The sequence below is a fragment of the Hylobates moloch genome, unplaced genomic scaffold, assembly GCF_009828535.3.
Source record: "Hylobates moloch isolate HMO894 unplaced genomic scaffold, HMol_V3 SCAFFOLD_3, whole genome shotgun sequence".
NCBI lineage: Eukaryota > Metazoa > Chordata > Mammalia > Primates > Hylobatidae > Hylobates > Hylobates moloch.
The window spans coordinates 162055332-162075222 of NW_026652278.1; the positions used below are offsets into that span (position 1 = coordinate 162055332).

The window sequence follows — 19891 nt, forward strand, 5'->3', positions numbered from 1 at the left end:
ACGAACATACACGCGTACGCGCGCACACACACGTACACGCGCGCGCGCCCGCGAATACATAAAAGCGGGCGCGCACAAACGCCTGCAGCACACGGGCGCACGCGCCTGCCAGGACTGAGGAAATGCGCTCTCTACTCCATGCGCTCGGTAGCGCTAATGCAGGGAAGTTTCTGGGAACATTCGAGCAGGGTTTGTGTTGGTCAGGTTCCAAGTCTCCTTTAAAATGATATGACTCCACCCTTCTCCAAAACCGTTTGAGGAGAAATGGAAAAGGTTGGGCGTGGAGGTGAAAAGAAGCCCTGTTGTCAACTGGTCCGTACTCCACCTCAGGAGGCGGCCAACTTGGTGCGCCCAAGAATAAAAACATTTCCCTTGCAAGAACATGCAAGAGTTTAGAAACGCCCCCCACCCCCAAGGCGTTTGTGAGGGGGGACCTGTCACAGTTGAGAAGTCAGGATGGGCGTTTTCCTCCCAGGAGGTGCCCTGTTAATTTGCGGCCTCGATAGTTGGTCAAGCCGGTATGTTAGCTGCGGAACCTCCAGGACCGAAGAGCGCCAATTCTCCTGAGTTCTCCTTGGTTTGGGTTTCCCACAAAAGAGTGGTCACACCAAAAACTGTGTCTCCACAACTGCGAAACGGCCTCGAAACTTTTTTTTCCCCACACGCTCACTTACTTCCCACACCACTCCCATCCCTTTATGTCGATGGGAGTAAGTATATATGTCCCACTCCCTCACAAGTCGAGGAACTTCTCTGAAAACCAATTCTACGATATCTCAGCAGGTAAACACAGCCCGAATTCCCTAGAGACAGAGAGAGCGCGAGAAAACACTGTAAATCCCAATCACACGCTCCTGTTTTCCCGGTACTGAAAAAAAAAAAAAAAAAAAAAAGTGGGTCCGTGGCCGCGCTATGCATGCTAGGATTAGTAGTTCCTCCGTCCCGCATGGCGCGGGATCAGGGCGGAGCTCAGGTTGACTCCGCAGCAGAGAACTACAATTCCCATGGGGCCGCGCGGCAGAAAGGGGCGGGACGGGAGGGGGCGCGTCGCGCTTGCGCAGGCCCCGGGGCCGGAGGGAGGCGGAGGCGTAGCGGTCCAACTGTTGAAGTCCCCATGTGACAGTGAGCGGGGTCCCCGCTCCAGGAGACGCTCCAGTCTGCGTCCCGGCCCTCAGCACTGTCCACTGTTTCAGTGCCAGCAGAGACCAGCAGGCCTGGGACAGTTGGTGTTTGGCCGTGCCGCTGTCTAACTTGGTGTGCGGAGTGAATTGCCGCTGCCGGAGCGGAGAGAGGCGGAGCGGCCAGGAGAGAGGGGATTTCTGTCAGCGCCGGCGCTCGGGAGCTCGGAGACATGAACGGCTTCACGCCTGACGAGATGACCCGCGGCGGGGATGCGGCCGCCGCAGTGGCCGCAGTGGTCGCTGCCGCGGCCGCCGCCGCCTCGGCGGGGAACGGGACCGGCGCGGGCACCGGGGCTGAGGTGCCGGGCGCGGGGGCGGTCTCAGCGGCTGGGCCCCCGGGGGCGGCCGGGCCGGGCCCCGGGCAACTGTGCTGTCTGCGGGAGGATGGTGAGCGGTGCGGCCGGGCGGCAGGCAACGCCAGCTTCAGCAAGAGGATCCAGAAAAGCATCTCCCAGAAGAAGGTGAAGATCGAGCTGGATAAGAGCGTAAGTAAACCGCGGGACCGCCCTGCCCTCCTGCCCCGCGGTGGGGCCCCAGGAGCCGGGCAAAGGCACGGGTTGTCGGCGGGGTCCCTCAGACCTGGCTGCAGTGCGGTCTCGTGGAGTCTGTGTTTGGAAGCAAATAACAAAGTCACTGCAACTCCGACCGCCACCCCAACACACACACCACACACACGCTGTCGTTCCCCTCTTCTTTCCCACCCTGGCCCCCAACCTCCCGCTGCCTGCGTCTGTCCCGCACGGTCTTCCCTCTTCCTTCCTCCTCTGCGACCGGGACACGAAACAAAGGGGACCGCCGCACTGAGGGCCCAGAGTAGTTTTCTTGCAGCCCGGCAGCTCTTCTGGAATGGAGGCGCCTTTGTTTTGCTGCCCAAGCTGGTGTTTGGCCCCAGACGGTGCTTTAATCCCGTCGTCTAGGAGAAAGTGGAGGACCTTCACGATCAAGGAAGATCCTATTCTTTTCTGTGTTCCGTCTCCTCCGGAGCGGGGTGAGAGGGAAACCGAGCTCACCCGCCGCCTGGCAGTGAGCCGGGGTTGTAAACGGCGTTTGCGCTGTCAGCTCCGAGGGCAGCTACTCCGATGGTGGGGGAGCACGTAGCCTCTGCGGTTTTGCCATCCCCTTGGCAGCCATCAGGATTTCTTTTTTCCTCCTTTTGCACGTCTTTTCGTTTGACCATCTATGAGGTTTTTAGAAACAGCCGTTGCTACTTTTGGGAGATCTGGCTAGCGGTAAATGAATAACATGGTATCGAGAACCTACCACAAGTCCTGCATATTTTTATCTTGCGCTTGGCTTAGAAGTAAATGTAAAAGCCTGTTAGCTCAGTCCGTGTTTGTTTCAAATGTTAGTCCACAGCTCGCAGGAGTATATGTAATTAAAGTTTTTGAAAAGTTTATTTGTGACACTTTTTGCCCGTTTAAACAGTTTTCAGTGTTATCCATGAGAAACTCTTGAGGTGAACTTGCATAATTTCAGATTGCTTTGGAAAAATGTGTTATAGATAAATACATTGATTTAATATTCAGAAAAGTTTATAACTGAAATTTAAATACAGTTTTGAAGTCGACAGCTCATTTGTGAAAACGAATGGTTTTATATCTGTAATATAATTTGGGTATTCAGTTAGAAAGACTGGAAAGCATACATTATATTACTAAACTATGCTGTTCTTTAAGTAGAGAAAGTGCTGTCAAGTAGCAAAAGTGTGAGCAACATCATCTTTCCCCTCATCAGTTAAAAATTCAACATGAACTAATTCAAGTCATCCTTACTGCTATCTATCTGTTTGTTTATTTATTTAAGACAAAGTGTCTGTTGCCCAGGCTGGAGTGCAGTGGCGCGATCTCGGCTCACTGCAACCTCCAACCACCAGGTTCAAGTGATTCTCCTGCCATAGCCTCCTGTGTAGCTGGGATTACAGGCTACTGCCACTATGCCCGCCTAATTTTTTGTATTTTTAGTAGAGACGGGATTTCACCATGTTGGCCAGGCTTGTGTGGAACTCCTGAGCTCAAGTGATCCACCCGCCTTGGCCTCCCAAAGTGCTGGGATTACAGGCGTGAGCTACCGCACCCAGCCCCTCACTGCAATTTGATGACAAAACCCAGAGGGTTGGAATTTCTCATTCTCCTCTCCCTCCCTCCCTTACCTCCTTCCCCAACTGGAACCAACCCCTCCTTCCCCATCCACCATCCTTTTAACAGTATTCCAGACATCTTATGTTTTAACAGCGTATAGGATTTAAACGTATAAATATTCCATTGTCTTAACAATGGCCCATCTTGACTATCTTTATTTTTAAGAACTCACTGTGGCATATGTGTTTTACTGATACATAGACACATTTTACTGTAATCATAAGCAGTGTATAAAACTTTTCTGTTTCAGGCAAGGCATCTTTACATATGTGATTATCATAAAAACTTAATTCAGAGTGTTCGAAACAGAAGAAAGAGAAAAGGGAGTGATGATGATGGAGGTGATTCACCTGTTCAAGATATTGATACCCCAGAGGTAGATAGAAGTTTTTTATGCTTAATATAAATCCTAAGTAGTGCATTCTGAAACCTTTATAAAAAGATATGAACAATCTTTTAAGTGTTTAAAACATTTGAGAAATCTGAAAATGAAAGCAAAATTAAATATAGCCAGTTGACATGCATTTACACAGTTTGAATTGTTACATTTTAAATTGACAATTTTTGCAGCTCTGTTGTCACATAACTTACTCTTTTTTTGACCTCAGTTTATATTATTTATCCCCAAAAGATTAAATTCTTTAATAATTTGTGTGTTTGATTATGTAAATTTTTTAAATAATTTTTTTGATTTTGGAAGTAAATTTTTATTGTGCTCAAGTTAAGATGTTTGTTATTATACATATCAATGATAAATTTTCAACAAATTGTATGAACTAATTTATACATGTTAATTTTTTCTAGGTTGATTTATACCAATTACAAGTAAATACACTTAGGAGATACAAAAGACACTTCAAGCTACCAACCAGACCAGGACTTAATAAAGCACAACTTGTTGAGGTATATGTGAGTTTTAAACTATTTGAACTATCTGCACAACCAAGAGATTATTAAATGCTAATGAAAGTATTAATGTAGTGTATGTAACAGTACATTTTAGTTAGAAAGAACAAAGTTAAAAAATCTGTTGTGGAAGAATCTAGTTGTCTAGAAATGTTTGTCTGCCACTTAGGAAATTCCTTTTTGTAATGACTACTCAGTAGATTGTGTACAACACCTTCTGATACTGCCTTTCAAAATGTGTTGTTTGTTTTTTGAGACAGAGTCTCGCTCTGTCGCCCAGGCTGGAGTGCAGTGGCACGGTCTTGGCTCATTGCAACCTCTGCCTACCAGGTTCAAGCAATTCTCCAGCCTCAGCCTCCCAAGTACCTGGGACTTCAGGTGTGCACCACCACACCAGGCTAATTTTTGTATAATATTTTTAGTAGAGATAGGGTTTCACCATGTTGGCCAGACTTGTTTCAAACTCCTGACTTCAAGTGATCTGCCCACCTCAGCCTACCAGAGTGCTGGGATTACCAGTGTGAGCCACCGTGCTTGGCCCTCAAAATGTTGAATGAGAGTTTTTTAATCCTCACTTTAGAAATCTATTAGTTTTAAAACTCCGTTTAACCAGTAAACATTTGAGCACCTAATTGAGGCATAATAAAATTAATTAACAAGCTTTAATGTCCTTATAAGAATTTATATTTTAAAGTGGTGGAATAGGCTTACAAATCAGCCACTAAACAGTATTTTTATAATTTGCTGACTTAACTATTTCAAAATTTGTCCTTGTTGATGTTAGTTTTATTAGAGACATCCATGTTTTTTTCACATCTAGAAGAGGCAAAAGCTTTTCTTTTACCCAAGCTTTTACTTGTAGTTTGCTTTGATAGAGGACTTCTAGTCAGTCACTGAGTTGTGAAAAGTTAATGGAGTGTGCATATGTTCTCAGGATATAACAGAACCAAGAAATCTGTGCATTTTATTAAGATGTTTATAGATTTATATATTTATATTTTAATCATATTTAAAATAAAAATTTTTACTTGCAGCTACTGAGGAGGATTGATTAAGCCTAGGAGTTTGAGTCACCGTGGGCAACATAGCAACACTCCATCTCTAAAAAAAGAAAATTTGGCCTACTAGACAAAATAGAAGTGTAGATATTTAAATCAGTTTTCTCATATTCTTTGTATGGATTTAGTAGTTACCCAACATTTTCTAAAATGTGCATATTGAATAAAATGAAATATGAATAGAAGTTACATTTATTTGGCAGAATGCTTTTTAACATTGTTAAAATCTAATATATTAACTATTTAGCTAAAATTTCTTATCCTTGGTTGGGCAACACAGATCTAATTAATTTTTCTTTAATTTTGATTTAAAAGATCAAGTTCTTTTGGGGTTGTACAATACATTAATGTAACATAAATATAGATATTGCCCACCATGATGAAATATTTCAATAGGTACTAATGGAGTGAAGGCATCCCTGTTTTGGGACAAATGAGAACCAAAGAACTGATTATTTTAAATGTTATATTTAGGTATAAATTAAACCTGAAATTTTTGATAAACTGACCTTCTAAGAACAGTTATATTATTTCCAGGGCTATTTTCTTTTTTATACATAAGAGATAGCCATGAGTGTTATATTTTACTTAATCAGAAATGCAGATATTAACAGGTTAAGGAATGTGCAGATGTAGTACATATATTTTAAGATAGGGGTCTCCAACCCCAGGGCCATGGACTGGTACTGGTTGGTGGCCTGTTAGGAACGGGTCCGCAGAGTGGGAGGTGAGCACCAGCTAGCAAGCATTACTGCCTGAGCTCCGCCTCCTGTCAGATCAGCCACAGCATTAGATTCTCATAGGAGTCCAAACCCTCCTGTGAAGTGCACATGTGAGGGATCTAGGTTGTAAGCTTGTTATAAGAATCTAATGCCTGATGATCTGAGGTGGAACAATTTCATACCAAAACCAACTCCCCCACCCCCAATCTGTGCAAAAATTGCCTTCCGTGAAATCGAGCTCTGGTGCCAAAAAGGTTGGGGACCACTGTTTTAAGGGATTCCAGGGTTGTATGACTAAGTCTTAAGTCTCTTAATTATTGTGTGGATGAACTTTTTTCTTAAGAAATTTTATTTTCTGGATTCTAAATATGCACGTCAGCACCCCAGGTAAGTCTGTTATTCTTCTATTAGTAATTGTAGTATGCATGTTATGTTAGCGCAATGAAAAGGCAAGGAAGCAGGTAAACATCCTTCATTGAACATCCCTCTTTCTCCTCTCATTTCCACTCATAATTTTTATTCAGAAAAATTTTCAAGGAACCTTAACCAAAGAATGCTACCAAGGTATGAATGAATGAATATAATTTGCAGCAAACAATTTATATGTTATTGTTGGTTTCTCTACTACCAAAAGCTTTCAACTTCATACTTCTATCAGTAGAGTCTAAACCATTGCAGGTTTAATGATGCATGTGGTCTCTTGCGTCTGTTTTATCTCATTTAAAGTTTAAAAGTAAAATCATGTATTCCCTATTCTAGATTCCAATTATAAAATTTATTATTTTTATTTTACTTATTTATCTTTTTTTGAGACAGAGTCTTGCTCTGTCGCCCAGGCTGTAGTCCAGTGGCATGATCTTGGCTCACTGCGACCTCCACCTTCTGGGTTCAAGCAATCCTCCTGTCTCAGCCTTCTGAGTAGCTAGGATTACAGGTGTACACCACCACGCCTATCTAATTTCTGTATTTTTTTTGGTAGGGATGGGGTTTCGTCATGTTGCTCAGGCTGGTCTCGAACTCCTGAGCTCAAGTGATCTGCCCACCTCGGCCTCCCAAAGTGCTGGGATTACCGGCATGAGTCACCACGCCTGACCCAATTATAAAATTTAAAATAAATAAAAGGAAAATATATTTTCTAATCAATGTATATTAAATTGAGTGGGCCAAAGGGTCCTTTGAAATCACACTATCTCTCGTTTGTAACATTTTATTCTTGAATGCTTTTTGTCTTGTTGGTATTTTGTTAAATATAATTTTTAAAAGAAATAGCCCTTATCACATAGCACTTTTTCTTTTGATGAAACCGCATTTTTTACCTAGTTTATGAAACCTGTTATATCTAAAATTTAATTTCCTTAATTTTTCTTTTCTTTATAGATAGTTGGTTGCCACTTTAGGTCTATTCCAGTGAATGAAAAAGACACCTTAACATATTTCATCTACTCAGTGAAGAATGACAAGAACAAATCAGATCTCAAGGTTGATAGTGGTGTTCACTAGGAGATGTGGAATTGAGACTAATAACTTGGATGTTAACACTGTTTACTGTTTTTTCACATGTAGAAATGTTCTTTGTGTATTTTTTCTACAGAGGATTTTCTCTGATTTTATTTTCTTTGTGTTTCTGACTCTAATAATTAGTTGGAAACTCATATAAAATGAGCTTTCCTAAATTAAAAACTATTTTAAATAAAGGTTATTACTATTATAGTTGCTTCAGTGTATTTATTTTGTGAAACTTGATTTTTCTTTTAAACTGACTTAGAGATCAGTATTGAGATTTTAATGTAAAGTCCTTCATTTTGTAATCCCCCCCTTTTTTTTTTAAACTTCCAAGAAATTAACAGGGTAAGGAGAAGTAACAAATGTAGCACATTTGCATTCTCTGGGACAATCTGACTTGGAATTGAAGATAATCTAAATAGCATTATTTTTTAAGGTGCTTTATAATGCTAGCAAATTTGAAAAATAAACTTTTCTTGGAATGCAACTTCTTTTTTATTTCCTTTTTTCTGTTATTATTACTTGATGAAGTACTAGGAAGAACAAAGAAGACTTAATATGCCAGCAAAGATAAACACAATGCTGAAAGTTGAAATAATATAAAATTAAATAGCTGTTTTTCAAAATTTTGTCTTTGAGAAAAGATACTTATGTGGCATGAATATAGAAAGTACCTCTGCTATGCCCCTTAATTTTTAGTGATGTCCTGTACTGTTTACATTGCAAATTGTAACTAATAAGTTGGAGAGGTCTAGATATCTAACCAGATTTTCATTTAAATTGTGGTTATATATGGCTCTGACTTGATTTATATCTCCTTTTTATGTTTTATTCTCTGTCAGTTTTCTATCAAACATTCTAAATCTGTGCTTTTCTTGAGATTATATTGTTTAGCTAAATTCTTATAATTACAAGTCAAATGTATAGCTTGTGACATAAAAAAAAAAAAACAACCAGCTTCAGCAAACTGTTCTGAGATAAAGCTGCAGATTTTAGGCTGGAAATGGATGAGACCATTAATGTAGCTCATGATTTCTCAAAGTTGACATTTGGACTTGATAATTCTTTTTCTGTGGGAGGCCGTTCAGTCTATTGGAGGATTAGCAACATCCCTAAGTCCGCTCAGTAGGTGCCAGTAGCTCCCCCAAGGTGTGACAACCAAAAATTCCTCTAGACACTGCCAAACATACTTTGAGGGTCAAAATCACAGCTAGTTGAGAACCACTGATGCAACTAAAGTACTACATCTAAAGTCCTAGTTCATTAGTAGGTGACTGTGCATATTTTCAAGTGTTCTTAATGTATTGACAGCTAGAAAATATAATGAACAATAAAGCAACTGGTCATTGGTTTTGCTATGACCATTTAAAGATTTACTTGCCACTTTATTGACAAGCACAGTCTGTGATAATTGCTATTATAGAAACTTCTCATTTCTGGCATTTTGGAAATCTGTGAGAAGATTTCTTATAAAAACACATTTTGAGGCCAGGTACAGTGGCTCACACCTGTAATCCCAGCACTTTAGGAGGGCAAGGCGGGCAGATCGCTTGAGCCCAGGCATTCAAGGCCAGTGTTGGCAAAATGGCGAAACCCTATCTCCACAAAAAAATACAAAAATTAGATAGGTGTGGTGGCATGCATCTGTAGTCCCAACTACTTGGGAGGCTGAGGTGGGAGAATCACTTGAGCCTGGGAGACTGGGGCTGCAGTGAGCCATGATTGCAGCACTGCACTCCAGCCTGGGCGTTGGAGTGAGACCCTGACTCAAAAAAACAAAAACAAAAAACAAAAACAACAAAATGAGACCCATATTCTGTTCTCATGAAACAAAAAACTTGGAATTATTTGCTGACATAAAAGTATGAACATAACCTTTGACTGGCAACGTTAATTTCATATACTTATTTGCATAATAAAATGTAGTTTTATAAAATATGAGTTCTGGATGGTAGTTATTAAATGAAATCAAATCCTTGTTAAAACAATTTAAAATATGAAAAATCAGATCTTGTAAGTTGAGAACTTCCAGAACCTGACCAAAGCTGAGTAACTAACTCAAGAAGCTGCAATGTAAAAGTCAGTTTTCTATGAAAATTTCAGTTACCATTGGATTTTTAAAATGATGGATTCATTAGAAACTATTTTTTCTTATCTATATATGAACAAAAAATGAATGGAAACTCATTTCTATAAGGGTATAGGTTACTTTTGATGTTAGAGCATTAAGAGAAGAATCTAAATTTAAATGCCACTAGAAGTAGGAGGAAAAAGCATACTGAATGGACAGCAGGGGATCAAAAAATAAGTTATTGATTACTAACTTCAAAAGAGTAATTTTGGGAAAGGCCTAAAAATTAATGCCTGAAATACATGTCTTTACAAAAAATAAATTCTATATTTTTCTACATGAAGTCTTTTTAAATTAAGAAACAAAATATACAATTAATCATTTTAAAGTGTACAATATGGTGGTATTTAATGTATTTGCAGTATTGTATAACCAGCAACTCTAATTTCAAAACTCTTTTCACCCAACAAAAACAGCCATACATAATCACTCCGCCTTCTTCCCTCTCCCTATTCCCTGGTAACCTCCATTCTGCTTTTTCTCTATGGATTTGCCTATTCTGGATATATTACAAGGGAATCATACAATGAAGTACTGCAAGTTGGATGAACCTTGAAAACATGCCAAAAAGCATAATGCTAAAAAAGCATGTTTTCAAGGTTCATCCAAGTTGCAGTACTTCCTTTTTCAGGCTAAATAGTATTCCATTGTATCTATTGAACACAGCTTATTTATCCATTTGTTTGTTGATGAACATTGGGTTTCTACCTTTGGCTGTTATGAATAATGCTGCTGTAAACATTCATGTACAAGTTTTTCTGTGAACATATGTTTTCATTTCTCTTGGGTGTATACCTAGCAGTAGAACTGCTGGTACATAAATAATTCTGTACTTAACTTTTTGAGGAATTTCCAATCTTTTCCAAGTTGCTATACTCTTTTACATTTCTACCAGCAATGTATAAAGGCTCCTATTTCTTCAATTCACTAACACTTGTATTTCATTAAAAAAAAAAAAAAGCCATCCTACTGGGTGTGAAGTGGTATCTGATTGTGGATTTTATTTATATTTCCTTAATGATCAATTTTATTGAACATCTTTTCATGTGCTCTTGGCCACTTACATATCTTCTTTGGAGAAGTGTTTATTCAAGTCCTTTTTATTCTTTTTTTTTTAGTTGGGTTGTTTTTTATTGTTGAAATGTAGGACTGTTTGTTTATTGTGAGTATTAAACCCTTATAAGATACATGATTTGTAAATATTTTCTCTCATTCTGTAAGTTGCCTTTTCACAGTTCTGATAATGTCCTTTGATGCACAAAAGTTTTAAATTTTTACATAGTCCAATTTATCTATTTTTTCCTTTGTTGCTCATATTTTCGGTGTCAAAAAATCCATTGCCAAAACCAACATCATAAACATTAATGTATATGTTTTCTTCTAGGAGTTCTACAGTTTTAACTCCTAAATTTAGATTGTTGAACTGTTGTGAATCAATTTTTATATATGAATGAGGTAGGGGTCCAACTTCATTTTTTTGCCTGTGGTTAGCCACTTGTCCCAGTATGATTTGTTGAAGAAACTATTTTTTCCCAACTGAATAGTCTTGACACTCTTGTTGAAAATCAATTGGCCATAGATGTTTATTTCTGCACTCTCAATTCTATTCCATGGTCTATGTATTTATTCTTATGCCGATACTATACTCCTTTGACTACTGTAGCCTTGTAATAAGTTTTGAAATCAGGAAGTAGGAGTCCTTCTACTTTGTTTTTCTTTTTCAGTATTGTTTTGGCTATTCAGGGCCCCTTACAGTTCCATATGAATTTGAAGATTTTTTTTTCATTTTTTGCCCAAAAGGCTATTAGAATATTGGTGGAGATTGCATTGAATCTATGGACCATTTTCAGATTGCCAGCTTAACAATGTTAAGCATTCCAATCCGTGACTGTGGGATATCTTTCCATTTTTTTAGGTCTTCTTTAATTTCTGCAGTGTTTTATAGTTTCCAGTGTGCAAGTCTTTCACCTCTTGGTTAAATTTATGCTTATGTATTTTCTTCTTTTTGACACTATTATAAATATAATTGTTTTCTTAAATTCTTTTTTGAATCATTCATTAGAGGTGTGTGCTGATGCTGCCACTGTGCTGAATTGATCAGCTCTAGTAATTTTGTGTGTGTGTGTGTGTGGATTCTATGGGATTTTTCTATAAATAGAATCATGTTATCTGCAAACAAAAATGGTTTTACTTCTTTCTTCCCAATTTGGATGCCTTTTATTTCTTTTCCTTGCCAAGATGCCCTGGCTACGATTTCCAGTACAATGTTAAACAGTAGTAGTGAAAGCAGGAATTGTTGTCTTGTTCCTTTTGTTAGAAGGAAAACTTTCAGTCTTTGACCATTCAGTATGATGTTAGCTGTGGGTTTTCATAAATGTTCTTTGTCATGTTAAGGAAGTCCTCTTCTATTGCTAATTTGCTAAATGTTTTTATCATGAAAGGGTGTTGAATTTAGTCAAATACTTTCAGTATTGAGATGATTTTTTTTTCCTTAGTAGTATTGAGATGATTTTTTTCTTTAGTGTATATTACATTGACCTTCTTATGTTGAACCACCCTCGCATTTCTGGGATAAATCCCACTTGGTCATAGTGCATAATTCTTTTAATGTGCTGTGGGATTTGGCTTGTTAGTATTTTGTTGAGGGTGTTTACATCTATACTCATAAGGGATATTGGTCTATAGTTTTCTTATGGTATCTTTATCTGACTTTGGTATCAGGATAATGCTGGCCTCATAGAATGTGTTAGGAAGTATTCTTTCCTCTTCTATTTTTGGAGATTTTTGAGTAAGAATGATATTAATTCATCTTTAAATGTTTGACAGAACTTATGGGTGAACCTATCTGGTCTAGGCTATTTCTTCGATGGAAGAGTTTTGATGGATTTAATCTTTTTACGTATATAGGTCTTTTTGTTATGTATAGGTCTGTTGAGACTTTGTGTTTCTTTTAAGTTATTTTCGGTAAGTCATGGAATTTGTCTATTTCACCTAGATTATCTAATTTGTTGTTATACAAATTGTTCCAATAATTCTCTTATAATACTTTGAATTTCTGTAAGGTCAGCAGTAATATCCCTACCTTTATTTCTGATTCTACTTATTTATGTCTTCTCTCTTAGTAGTCTAGCTAAGGATTTATCAATTTTGTTGGTATTTTCTTTGATCTCATGGATTATATTTTTTTCTCTATTTCATTTTTCTCTTTTCAGATCTTCATTATCTTCTGCTGGCTTTGGATTTAGTTTGCTCTTCTTTGTCTATTTTCTTAATGTGTAAATTTAGGTTGATTTGATATTTTTCTTTTTTAATGCAGGCATTTACAGCTGTAAATTTTTCTCTGAATACAGCTTTTCCTGCATCTTGTAAGTTTTGGAATGTTTGTTTTTGTTTTCAGTCTTCTTAAATTAGTATCTAATTTCTCTAGTGATTATTCTTTAAACCACTAAAGAAAATTCACAAATACCTGGAACTAAGCAATATATTTGTTATGAAACAATATACTTTTTGTGAACAAGTATATTGCTTAGTTCCAGGTATTTGTGAATTTTCTAGTTTTCCTTCTGTATTGATTACTCATTTTATTGTGGTTCAAAAAGATAGTATGTATTACCTTAGTCTTTTTAAGCTTATAGATAATTGTTTTGTGGAAGAACATATAGTCTATCCTGAAGAATGTCCCATGTGTACTTGAGAAGACTGTATTCTGCTGTTGTTGAGTGGAATGTTCTGTATATGTCTCTGGGGTCTAGTTGGTTTTATAGTATTGTTCAAGCCTCCTACTTCCTTATTGGTTTTCTTTCTACTTGTCTATCAATTGTGGAAAGTGAGGCATTAAGGTCTCCAACTATTATTGTAGAACTGTATATTTCTCCCTTCAGTTTTCTAAAGGTTTGTTTTATATATTTTCTGGCTGTCATATGGTGCATATATGTTTATAATTGTTATATCTTTTTGATAAATTGAAACTTTTAACAATATAAAATGTCCATCTTTGCTCTCGTAACATGTTTTTACTTAACATCTACTTTGTCTGTTATTAGTATAGCCATCCCAGCTTTTTTGTTTATAATTTGCACATATTTACATAACATTTTAATAGTAAAATGCAGATTATGATATCTAAGCAAGTGATGGTGGTTCAAGAATAAATTTTTGTCATGTTATTGTTTATTCATTTAGTGGAGTTATTTTTTAAATGTCAAGCAAGGTTTTGCTTATAAGCTAAAATAATGGATGCAGGAAAGCTAATATTCAGAGGAAAATTTGCTGTTTTTATACTTATATGTATATTTTTAAGGGTGAATACTGCTTACTATAGAATTTATTCCTTTGCAATTATGAATTCCTTGCATTTCTTTCTAGCTAAGAGCTGATGCTTGCTGTACACTTGAGTTTATTGTGTGTATATTGTCCTAGTTGCATTAATAGTCTACACAGTCAACTATAGTTCTCAAATAATAGTCATATTAATTGCTACCAGATTATTACATATATGAATATATATTGTATATATAGTATATGTATGTAATTGTGTATATATATTTTAATGATACTAAATGTAAATATCAAATCAGCTTTTTATACATTATATCCAATGGACTTATCATTTGACTTCTTAACCTCTGAAAATATAGATCGCATAAACTCTTGAAAATATACTATGGCTTTTAAAGTTCTTAGAATATATCAGGTAAGTATATTCTACACATTTTTCTCCAGATATACCACCATACAAAGATGAGCATTTTATGGTGATACCATTGCATATAAGTAAATTGAGTATCAATTTACTTTAATTTTCTAATACCAGTTTCTCTTCAAATTTTTGAGAGAAAAGTTTAGGCTTAGACTGTCAATGCAAGATTGATTTAGAAATACATGAATTTGATTTTTTTCCTTTTGGGAAAATTATTTTGAAGCCTGTAGTGCTTTACTCATAGAGAGTTTTATATTTTAAAAACATCTGCTATAATATTTTACCAAAAATGATTTATTATGTAAATAACTTATATGTACCTTTTGATAATTATAAGGACATTAAAGTCACAAAATGATCTGTGAATGTTCCTACCTTGTCTTTTATTTCCCCCAATAGTTGTTGCTCATTGTTTTGGTTCTCCATCTTCCTTCCAATTCTCTAATAATCCTTTAGGATCAGTACCTAATCCCAGCAAACAAAAATATTCAACAAGTCTCTACAAATTATGATGAAGAAAAGATGAATTTTAATCAAAAAGAGGTGAGCTATTAGTATGTATTACTGTCAACTTTGTGCTCAGTAACGTGGGATTCACAATAAGAACAATGATATAGAAAGTCAAAGATAAAAATACAGAAATACTTGTTCAGTAAGCTTTTAGCATATAAGAGCTATCTGAAATGTACAATTGTGTGTCCTATCCAAGTAAAAATTTGCATTTCTGTAAAGGAAATAATAGATTAGGTAATGCTGTTAAACAACATAGTGGTTAAGACTCTAGATGCTAGTGCAAGACTGGCCATATTCAAAATCTGGCTCAATTGCTCACTGATAATGTAAACTTAGACAAACTACTTAATATCTTTAAACCTTAGCTTTTTTGTCCATAGAACAAGGATAATATCAGTACCTATCTCATTCAGTTGCTGCAAGACAGTGTTTAGAATAATAATAAAATTTTAATAAAAGCTTAGTTGTCTTATAACTAAAATCTATTGGAAAAACTCATGCCTGTAATCCTAACACTTTGGGAGGCCAAGGCAGGCAGATCATTTGAGGCCAGGAGTTCGAGACCAGCCTGTCCAACATGGCGAAACCTCATTTCTACTAAAAAATACAAAAATTAGCTGAGTATGGTAACAAGTGCCTGTAGTCCCAGCTACTCAGGAGGTCGAAGCACAAGTATCACTTGAACCCAGGAGGCAGAGGTTGCAGTGAGTCAAGATTGTGCCACTGTACTCTGGCCTGGGTGACAGAGTGAGACTCAGTCTCAAAAAAAAAAAAAAAATCTATTGTTTTTAAAAATGCATTGACCAAGTCAGAGAAATAGTTGTATAAGGTAAGTTGTGTGAATGTGTGTTTTTACATTTATTTTGTAATATAAAGAAGGCTGTGTACTTGTATAATGCATTCATTTCTAAAAGAAATAACTGAATTTCATATTTTCAGAAAGGAGACATTATGATGAATAATTTATAAAATTTTATTTATTAAATATTTAGCTTTGTTAGATACAATTTTTCTTACCAGGCTTTGATTGCAGCAATAAGGGAACACTTATTAAAAAGCCATTGTTTTCTCACATATGTCCTTATGCTGATGTGTCATTTGTAAATGGAGACACTGGATCTTTAATGCTTTTTCCCCCTCAAGGAGGGTTCCTACCAAGTAGAAAATAAAACTGGTTTGCTGATAGTTTTTTTTTATTTACCTATTCTATGCACTGTTCCAGAATGGATATGAAACTTTCATTATTGAATTAGGCTGATTTCATTACCAGTCGATTCAGTGAAGAAAGAAAGGCCAATCAAATCACATGCTATCTTGATAAAACAACTAATATTATCCATCTACCTACCTATCTATCCAGTAATTTTATACTTTTTTTTTTGTTTTTTATAGAGAGTTTCACCGTTTAGCCAGGATGGTTTGATCTTTGACCTCGTGATAAGCCCGGGATTACAGGCGTGAGCCACCGCACCCAGCCGTGTTCATATACACTTTAAGACACTGAATTGTGACTACCTCAAAATTGTTTGGTCCAGTCCAGTAACACTTATTTACACAGATTAGCTACCAGACACTGTTCTGGGTGTGGTCTTCCAGCCCAGTAACACTTAACTAAACACAGATTAGATACCAGATGCTGTTCTGGGTGTGGTCTTCAGAAACAGATCAGGGACCTCCAAGGATATATTTTAATGAAATAATGTCACTTTTATTCATAAAATGATATCTCCCAGATTGCCTGTGTGGTATGGTGTTTCTCAAACATTTCCCCACAATACTTTGTATAGCACCCTATGCTTCTCTGTAGCAGGCTTCACATTTATAAATAATTATTTGTTTATAACAATCACACCTTTGTTAGAGCACAAGTTCCAAGAGGATAAGTCCATTTTATTCATTACTGTATCCCTAGATCTTAATAATGGCTGGCACTAAGCAGGCTTTGAATACATTTTTATAACATGAAAGACTTTCTGACATTACCTCTGATGGCAATATGAGTCACATACCTCTTAAGATATGGGGCATAATCCAAAGCTGTCTCCTCTAACAATCAGAAAATACCTTTGAAATTGCCTGTTTTATTGACTTTTAAAATGTATGAGACTTTTAAATTCTCATCCATTATGTTTCTTTTAATGTGTGTTTTGTTATTCTTAAGAAAAATGGATACTTTAGGAAATGTATCATGGTTTTAAGGATACATCTGTGTGTGGCATATGGGCTTTGGAATTGGAACTCTTCTGAAAATCTGCCTTGATTTTTAGCAAATATCTTAAACTTGAGTTAGCAGCTGAAAAATGGGGCTGAGAATATTTACCTTGAAGGCTTTTGTTGTTGTTTTTTGAGAGAGTAAAATGAAATGTGTTTTAAGTTCTTGGTTTTTGTTTGTTTGAGACAGAGTCTCGCTCTGTGGTTCGATGGTGGAGTTCAGTGGCATCATCTTAGCTCACTGCAGCCTTGAATTTCTGGGCTCGAGTGATCCTCCCACCTCAGCCTCCCCAATAGCTGGGACTACAGGTGCATGCCGCCATGCTCAGCTAATTTTTAAATTTTTTTGTAAAGACAGGATCTCACTATGTTGCCCAGGCTGGTCTCAAACTCCTGGACTCAAGTGATCTTCCCGCCTTGGCCTCCCAAAATGCTAGGATTACACCAGTCCCAGCCTGAAATGTACTTAAAGTTATTAGCATACATAATATATGCTCAAATATTGTTCCCTTTTCCTTTTTTTTTTTTTTTTTTGAGACAGGGTCTTGATCTGTCACCCAGGCTAGACAATCATAGCTCACTGCAGATTCGAAATCCTGGGTTCAAATGACCCTCTTGAGCAACTAGAACTACATATGTGGGCACCCACAACCTGCTAATTTTTTTGTAAAGAGGGGGTCTCACTATGTTGCCCAGGCTGGTCTCTTTTTCCTCCTTACTAGAAAATTTCTAGCTCCCTTCCAATAATCTCAACTTATACCTGGTTCTTTCAATATATGGTTAATAACTGTCAACTAAGGACTGAAAGTATTTTCAATCCTTGAGCCATGCCTATGGCTCTTCATCTGGGAGACAGAACTCTTTAACTGAGTATAATGAACACCTCATAGATTACATTTTCTAGGCAAAATTTTTAACCAATGCCAACAATGTCCACAGAGAAAAATTAGATTGAATTAACTTTTATTACTACTTGTTTAACACAGATTTACTTGTCTTAGACAAGTAAGAATTTATAGAATCTATGCTTTATTGCACTATATAGAAACTAGAAATGCAGTTATACTGATGTAGTGCAGTTTGTGGGAAATCAGGGATGGTGTTCTCCAGAATACATGAAGATTCTCATTGATTGTTGCAAGGAATCACGAAAGAGATCTTTGGTCCAAAGAAGACGTCTCTGAAAGAAAGTAGAGCATCAATTAAATTAACCTTAAGGCTAAGATATTAGTTAGTCTTTTCTAGATTAAAAATAGACAGTGATTTCCAGGATTTCAGTTATGACTATTCTTTTTAGGTGACTAAAATGTAAAGAGATGAGTGGGAGGAGTTGCCACAGAAGCAACAAAGACCAAAAAGGTAATCGATTTGTCTGCCTTCCCCGCATTTGCCATTGATATCATGCTATCGTTTATCTACGAAGAAAAAGAAATATTAGGTAATTTCAAAACTTTATGGTCATGTATACAATTTCATATCTCTTATATGAGGATAGGCCATGAAGTTTAAATCTGCAGTTAGGAAACAGAAGATTCAACATTTCTTGTTTATTAAATAAATTTCTAGGTCTTATGGGGAAAGGAGAAATGTTACAAAGCTACTCAACTTCCCCTGGTTGAAAAGATCACATAAAGTAATTATAAAAATGCATGGAATAATACAAAATTATATACAAATGCAAGGTGATATTATAATTATGGCTTATTAGAATTATACTTAGCAGTATTTCTCTTTGATTGTCCCAAAATCAAGTTTATCCACACTGCTGTTCTCATCCGTTAACAGAGATAATCACAAAATTATATCATAATAGAAATGTAAGTCCATTTCAGTAAACTGTTTTCAAGTAATATAAAAAAAGCAAACATGGCATTTTAATATTAGTTGGCATTTCATTTATGTAGTACAGGAAAAATTGTCACTTCATGAGATTAATTAACTCAAGTTCTTGGCATCATTGTTTAGTACAGTGATTCTTAAACTTTACTATGCATTAGAATCACCTGGCAGTTTTGTTAAAACGTAATTCCTGGGTCCCGGCCAGGCACGGTGGCTCACGCCTGTAATCCCACCACTTTGGGAGGCCAAGGCGGACGGATCATGAAGTCAGGATATCAAGACCATCCTGACCAACACGGTGAAACCCCATCTCTACTAAAAAAATACAAAAAAAAAAAAAAAAATTAGCCGGGCGTGGTGGCAGGTGCCTGTAGTCCCAGCTACTCGTGAGGCTGAGGGAGGAGAATGGCATGAACCCGGGAGGAAGAGCTTGCAGTGAGCCGAGATCATGCCACTGCACTCCAGCCTGGGCAACAGAGCAAGATTCCGTCTCAAACAAACAAACAAACAACCATAATTGCTGGGTCCTACCTCCAGAGTTTCTGATTCAGTAGGTCTGGGGTGGAGTCCAAGGATGGATATGCAATTTTAAAAACTCAGGTGATGCTGAAGCTGCTGTTCTGGGAACCACACTTTGAGAACCAGCTAGCTTGGTAGATGAAAAATCTGTTCTGAATCAGAACACGTGGGTTCTAATCCCAGTGTTGATATTAGCTAGTTATGTGGGATAGTACTGGTCATTTCAACTCTGTACCTTTCCTTGGTAAGATGGTTATATCTACCTTTTATATTTCACAGATTTCTTAGAAGGATGAAAATATGATGACATCTGTTGAAAGTAATTTGAAAAAGCTAATTTCAATATGAAATATCCAAGACCATGGGATTTGAAAGATTCATCAATAACCAGGGGGAGATTATTTTAAAATCAAGAACTAAAAATATTTATTAATTTATCTACCATCATTTTATAACTTTTTTTTTTTTTTT

The 19891-nt window shown here is 37.0% G+C and overlaps 3 protein-coding genes across 5 annotated transcripts in view; 1 reads left to right on the forward strand and 2 right to left on the reverse strand.

Moving 5' to 3' along the window:
- LOC116480342 (large ribosomal subunit protein eL21-like) overlaps positions 1–19891 on the reverse strand; it is a 56269-nt gene that overhangs the window by 21011 nt on the left and 15367 nt on the right. The gene's annotated exons all lie outside the window — the stretch shown is intronic.
- Positions 210–8461, forward strand: SAP30 (Sin3A associated protein 30). 3 transcript variants are annotated; one of them, XM_058436886.1, is made up of 5 exons: positions 210–865; positions 1194–1666; positions 3570–3695; positions 4124–4222; positions 7383–8461. In XM_058436886.1, the coding sequence occupies exons 2-5, from the start codon at positions 1352–1354 to the stop codon at positions 7503–7505; spliced, it is 663 nt and encodes a 220-aa protein (XP_058292869.1). In that variant the 5' UTR covers positions 210–865; positions 1194–1351; the 3' UTR covers positions 7506–8461. The 3 variants fall into 3 exon arrangements, with proteins under 3 accessions (XP_058292869.1, XP_058292868.1, XP_032004813.1); XM_058436885.1 differs by having other exon boundaries at positions 210–783; XM_032148922.2 differs by lacking the exon at positions 210–865 and having other exon boundaries at positions 1070–1666.
- Positions 18009–19891, reverse strand: part of SCRG1 (stimulator of chondrogenesis 1) — a 15945-nt gene continuing 14062 nt past the window's right edge. The window contains exon 3 of the mRNA XM_032148924.2: positions 18009–18242. Within this exon, the coding sequence (XP_032004815.1) occupies positions 18188–18242 (55 nt within the window). The 3' untranslated portion in view covers positions 18009–18187. The remainder of the gene's footprint in view (positions 18243–19891) is intronic.

Bases quoted from the DNA above. Each gene is read 5' to 3' on its own strand.
- SAP30 (XM_058436886.1), top strand. From the start codon at position 1,352: ATGAACGGCTTCACGCCTGACGAGATGACCCGCGGCGGGGATGCGGCC. The intron at 1,667-3,569 runs GTAAGTAAACCG...TTTCTGTTTCAG, and splicing joins AGATCGAGCTGGATAAGAGC to GCAAGGCATCTTTACATATG. The intron at 4,223-7,382 runs GTATATGTGAGT...TTTTCTTTATAG, and splicing joins ATAAAGCACAACTTGTTGAG to ATAGTTGGTTGCCACTTTAG.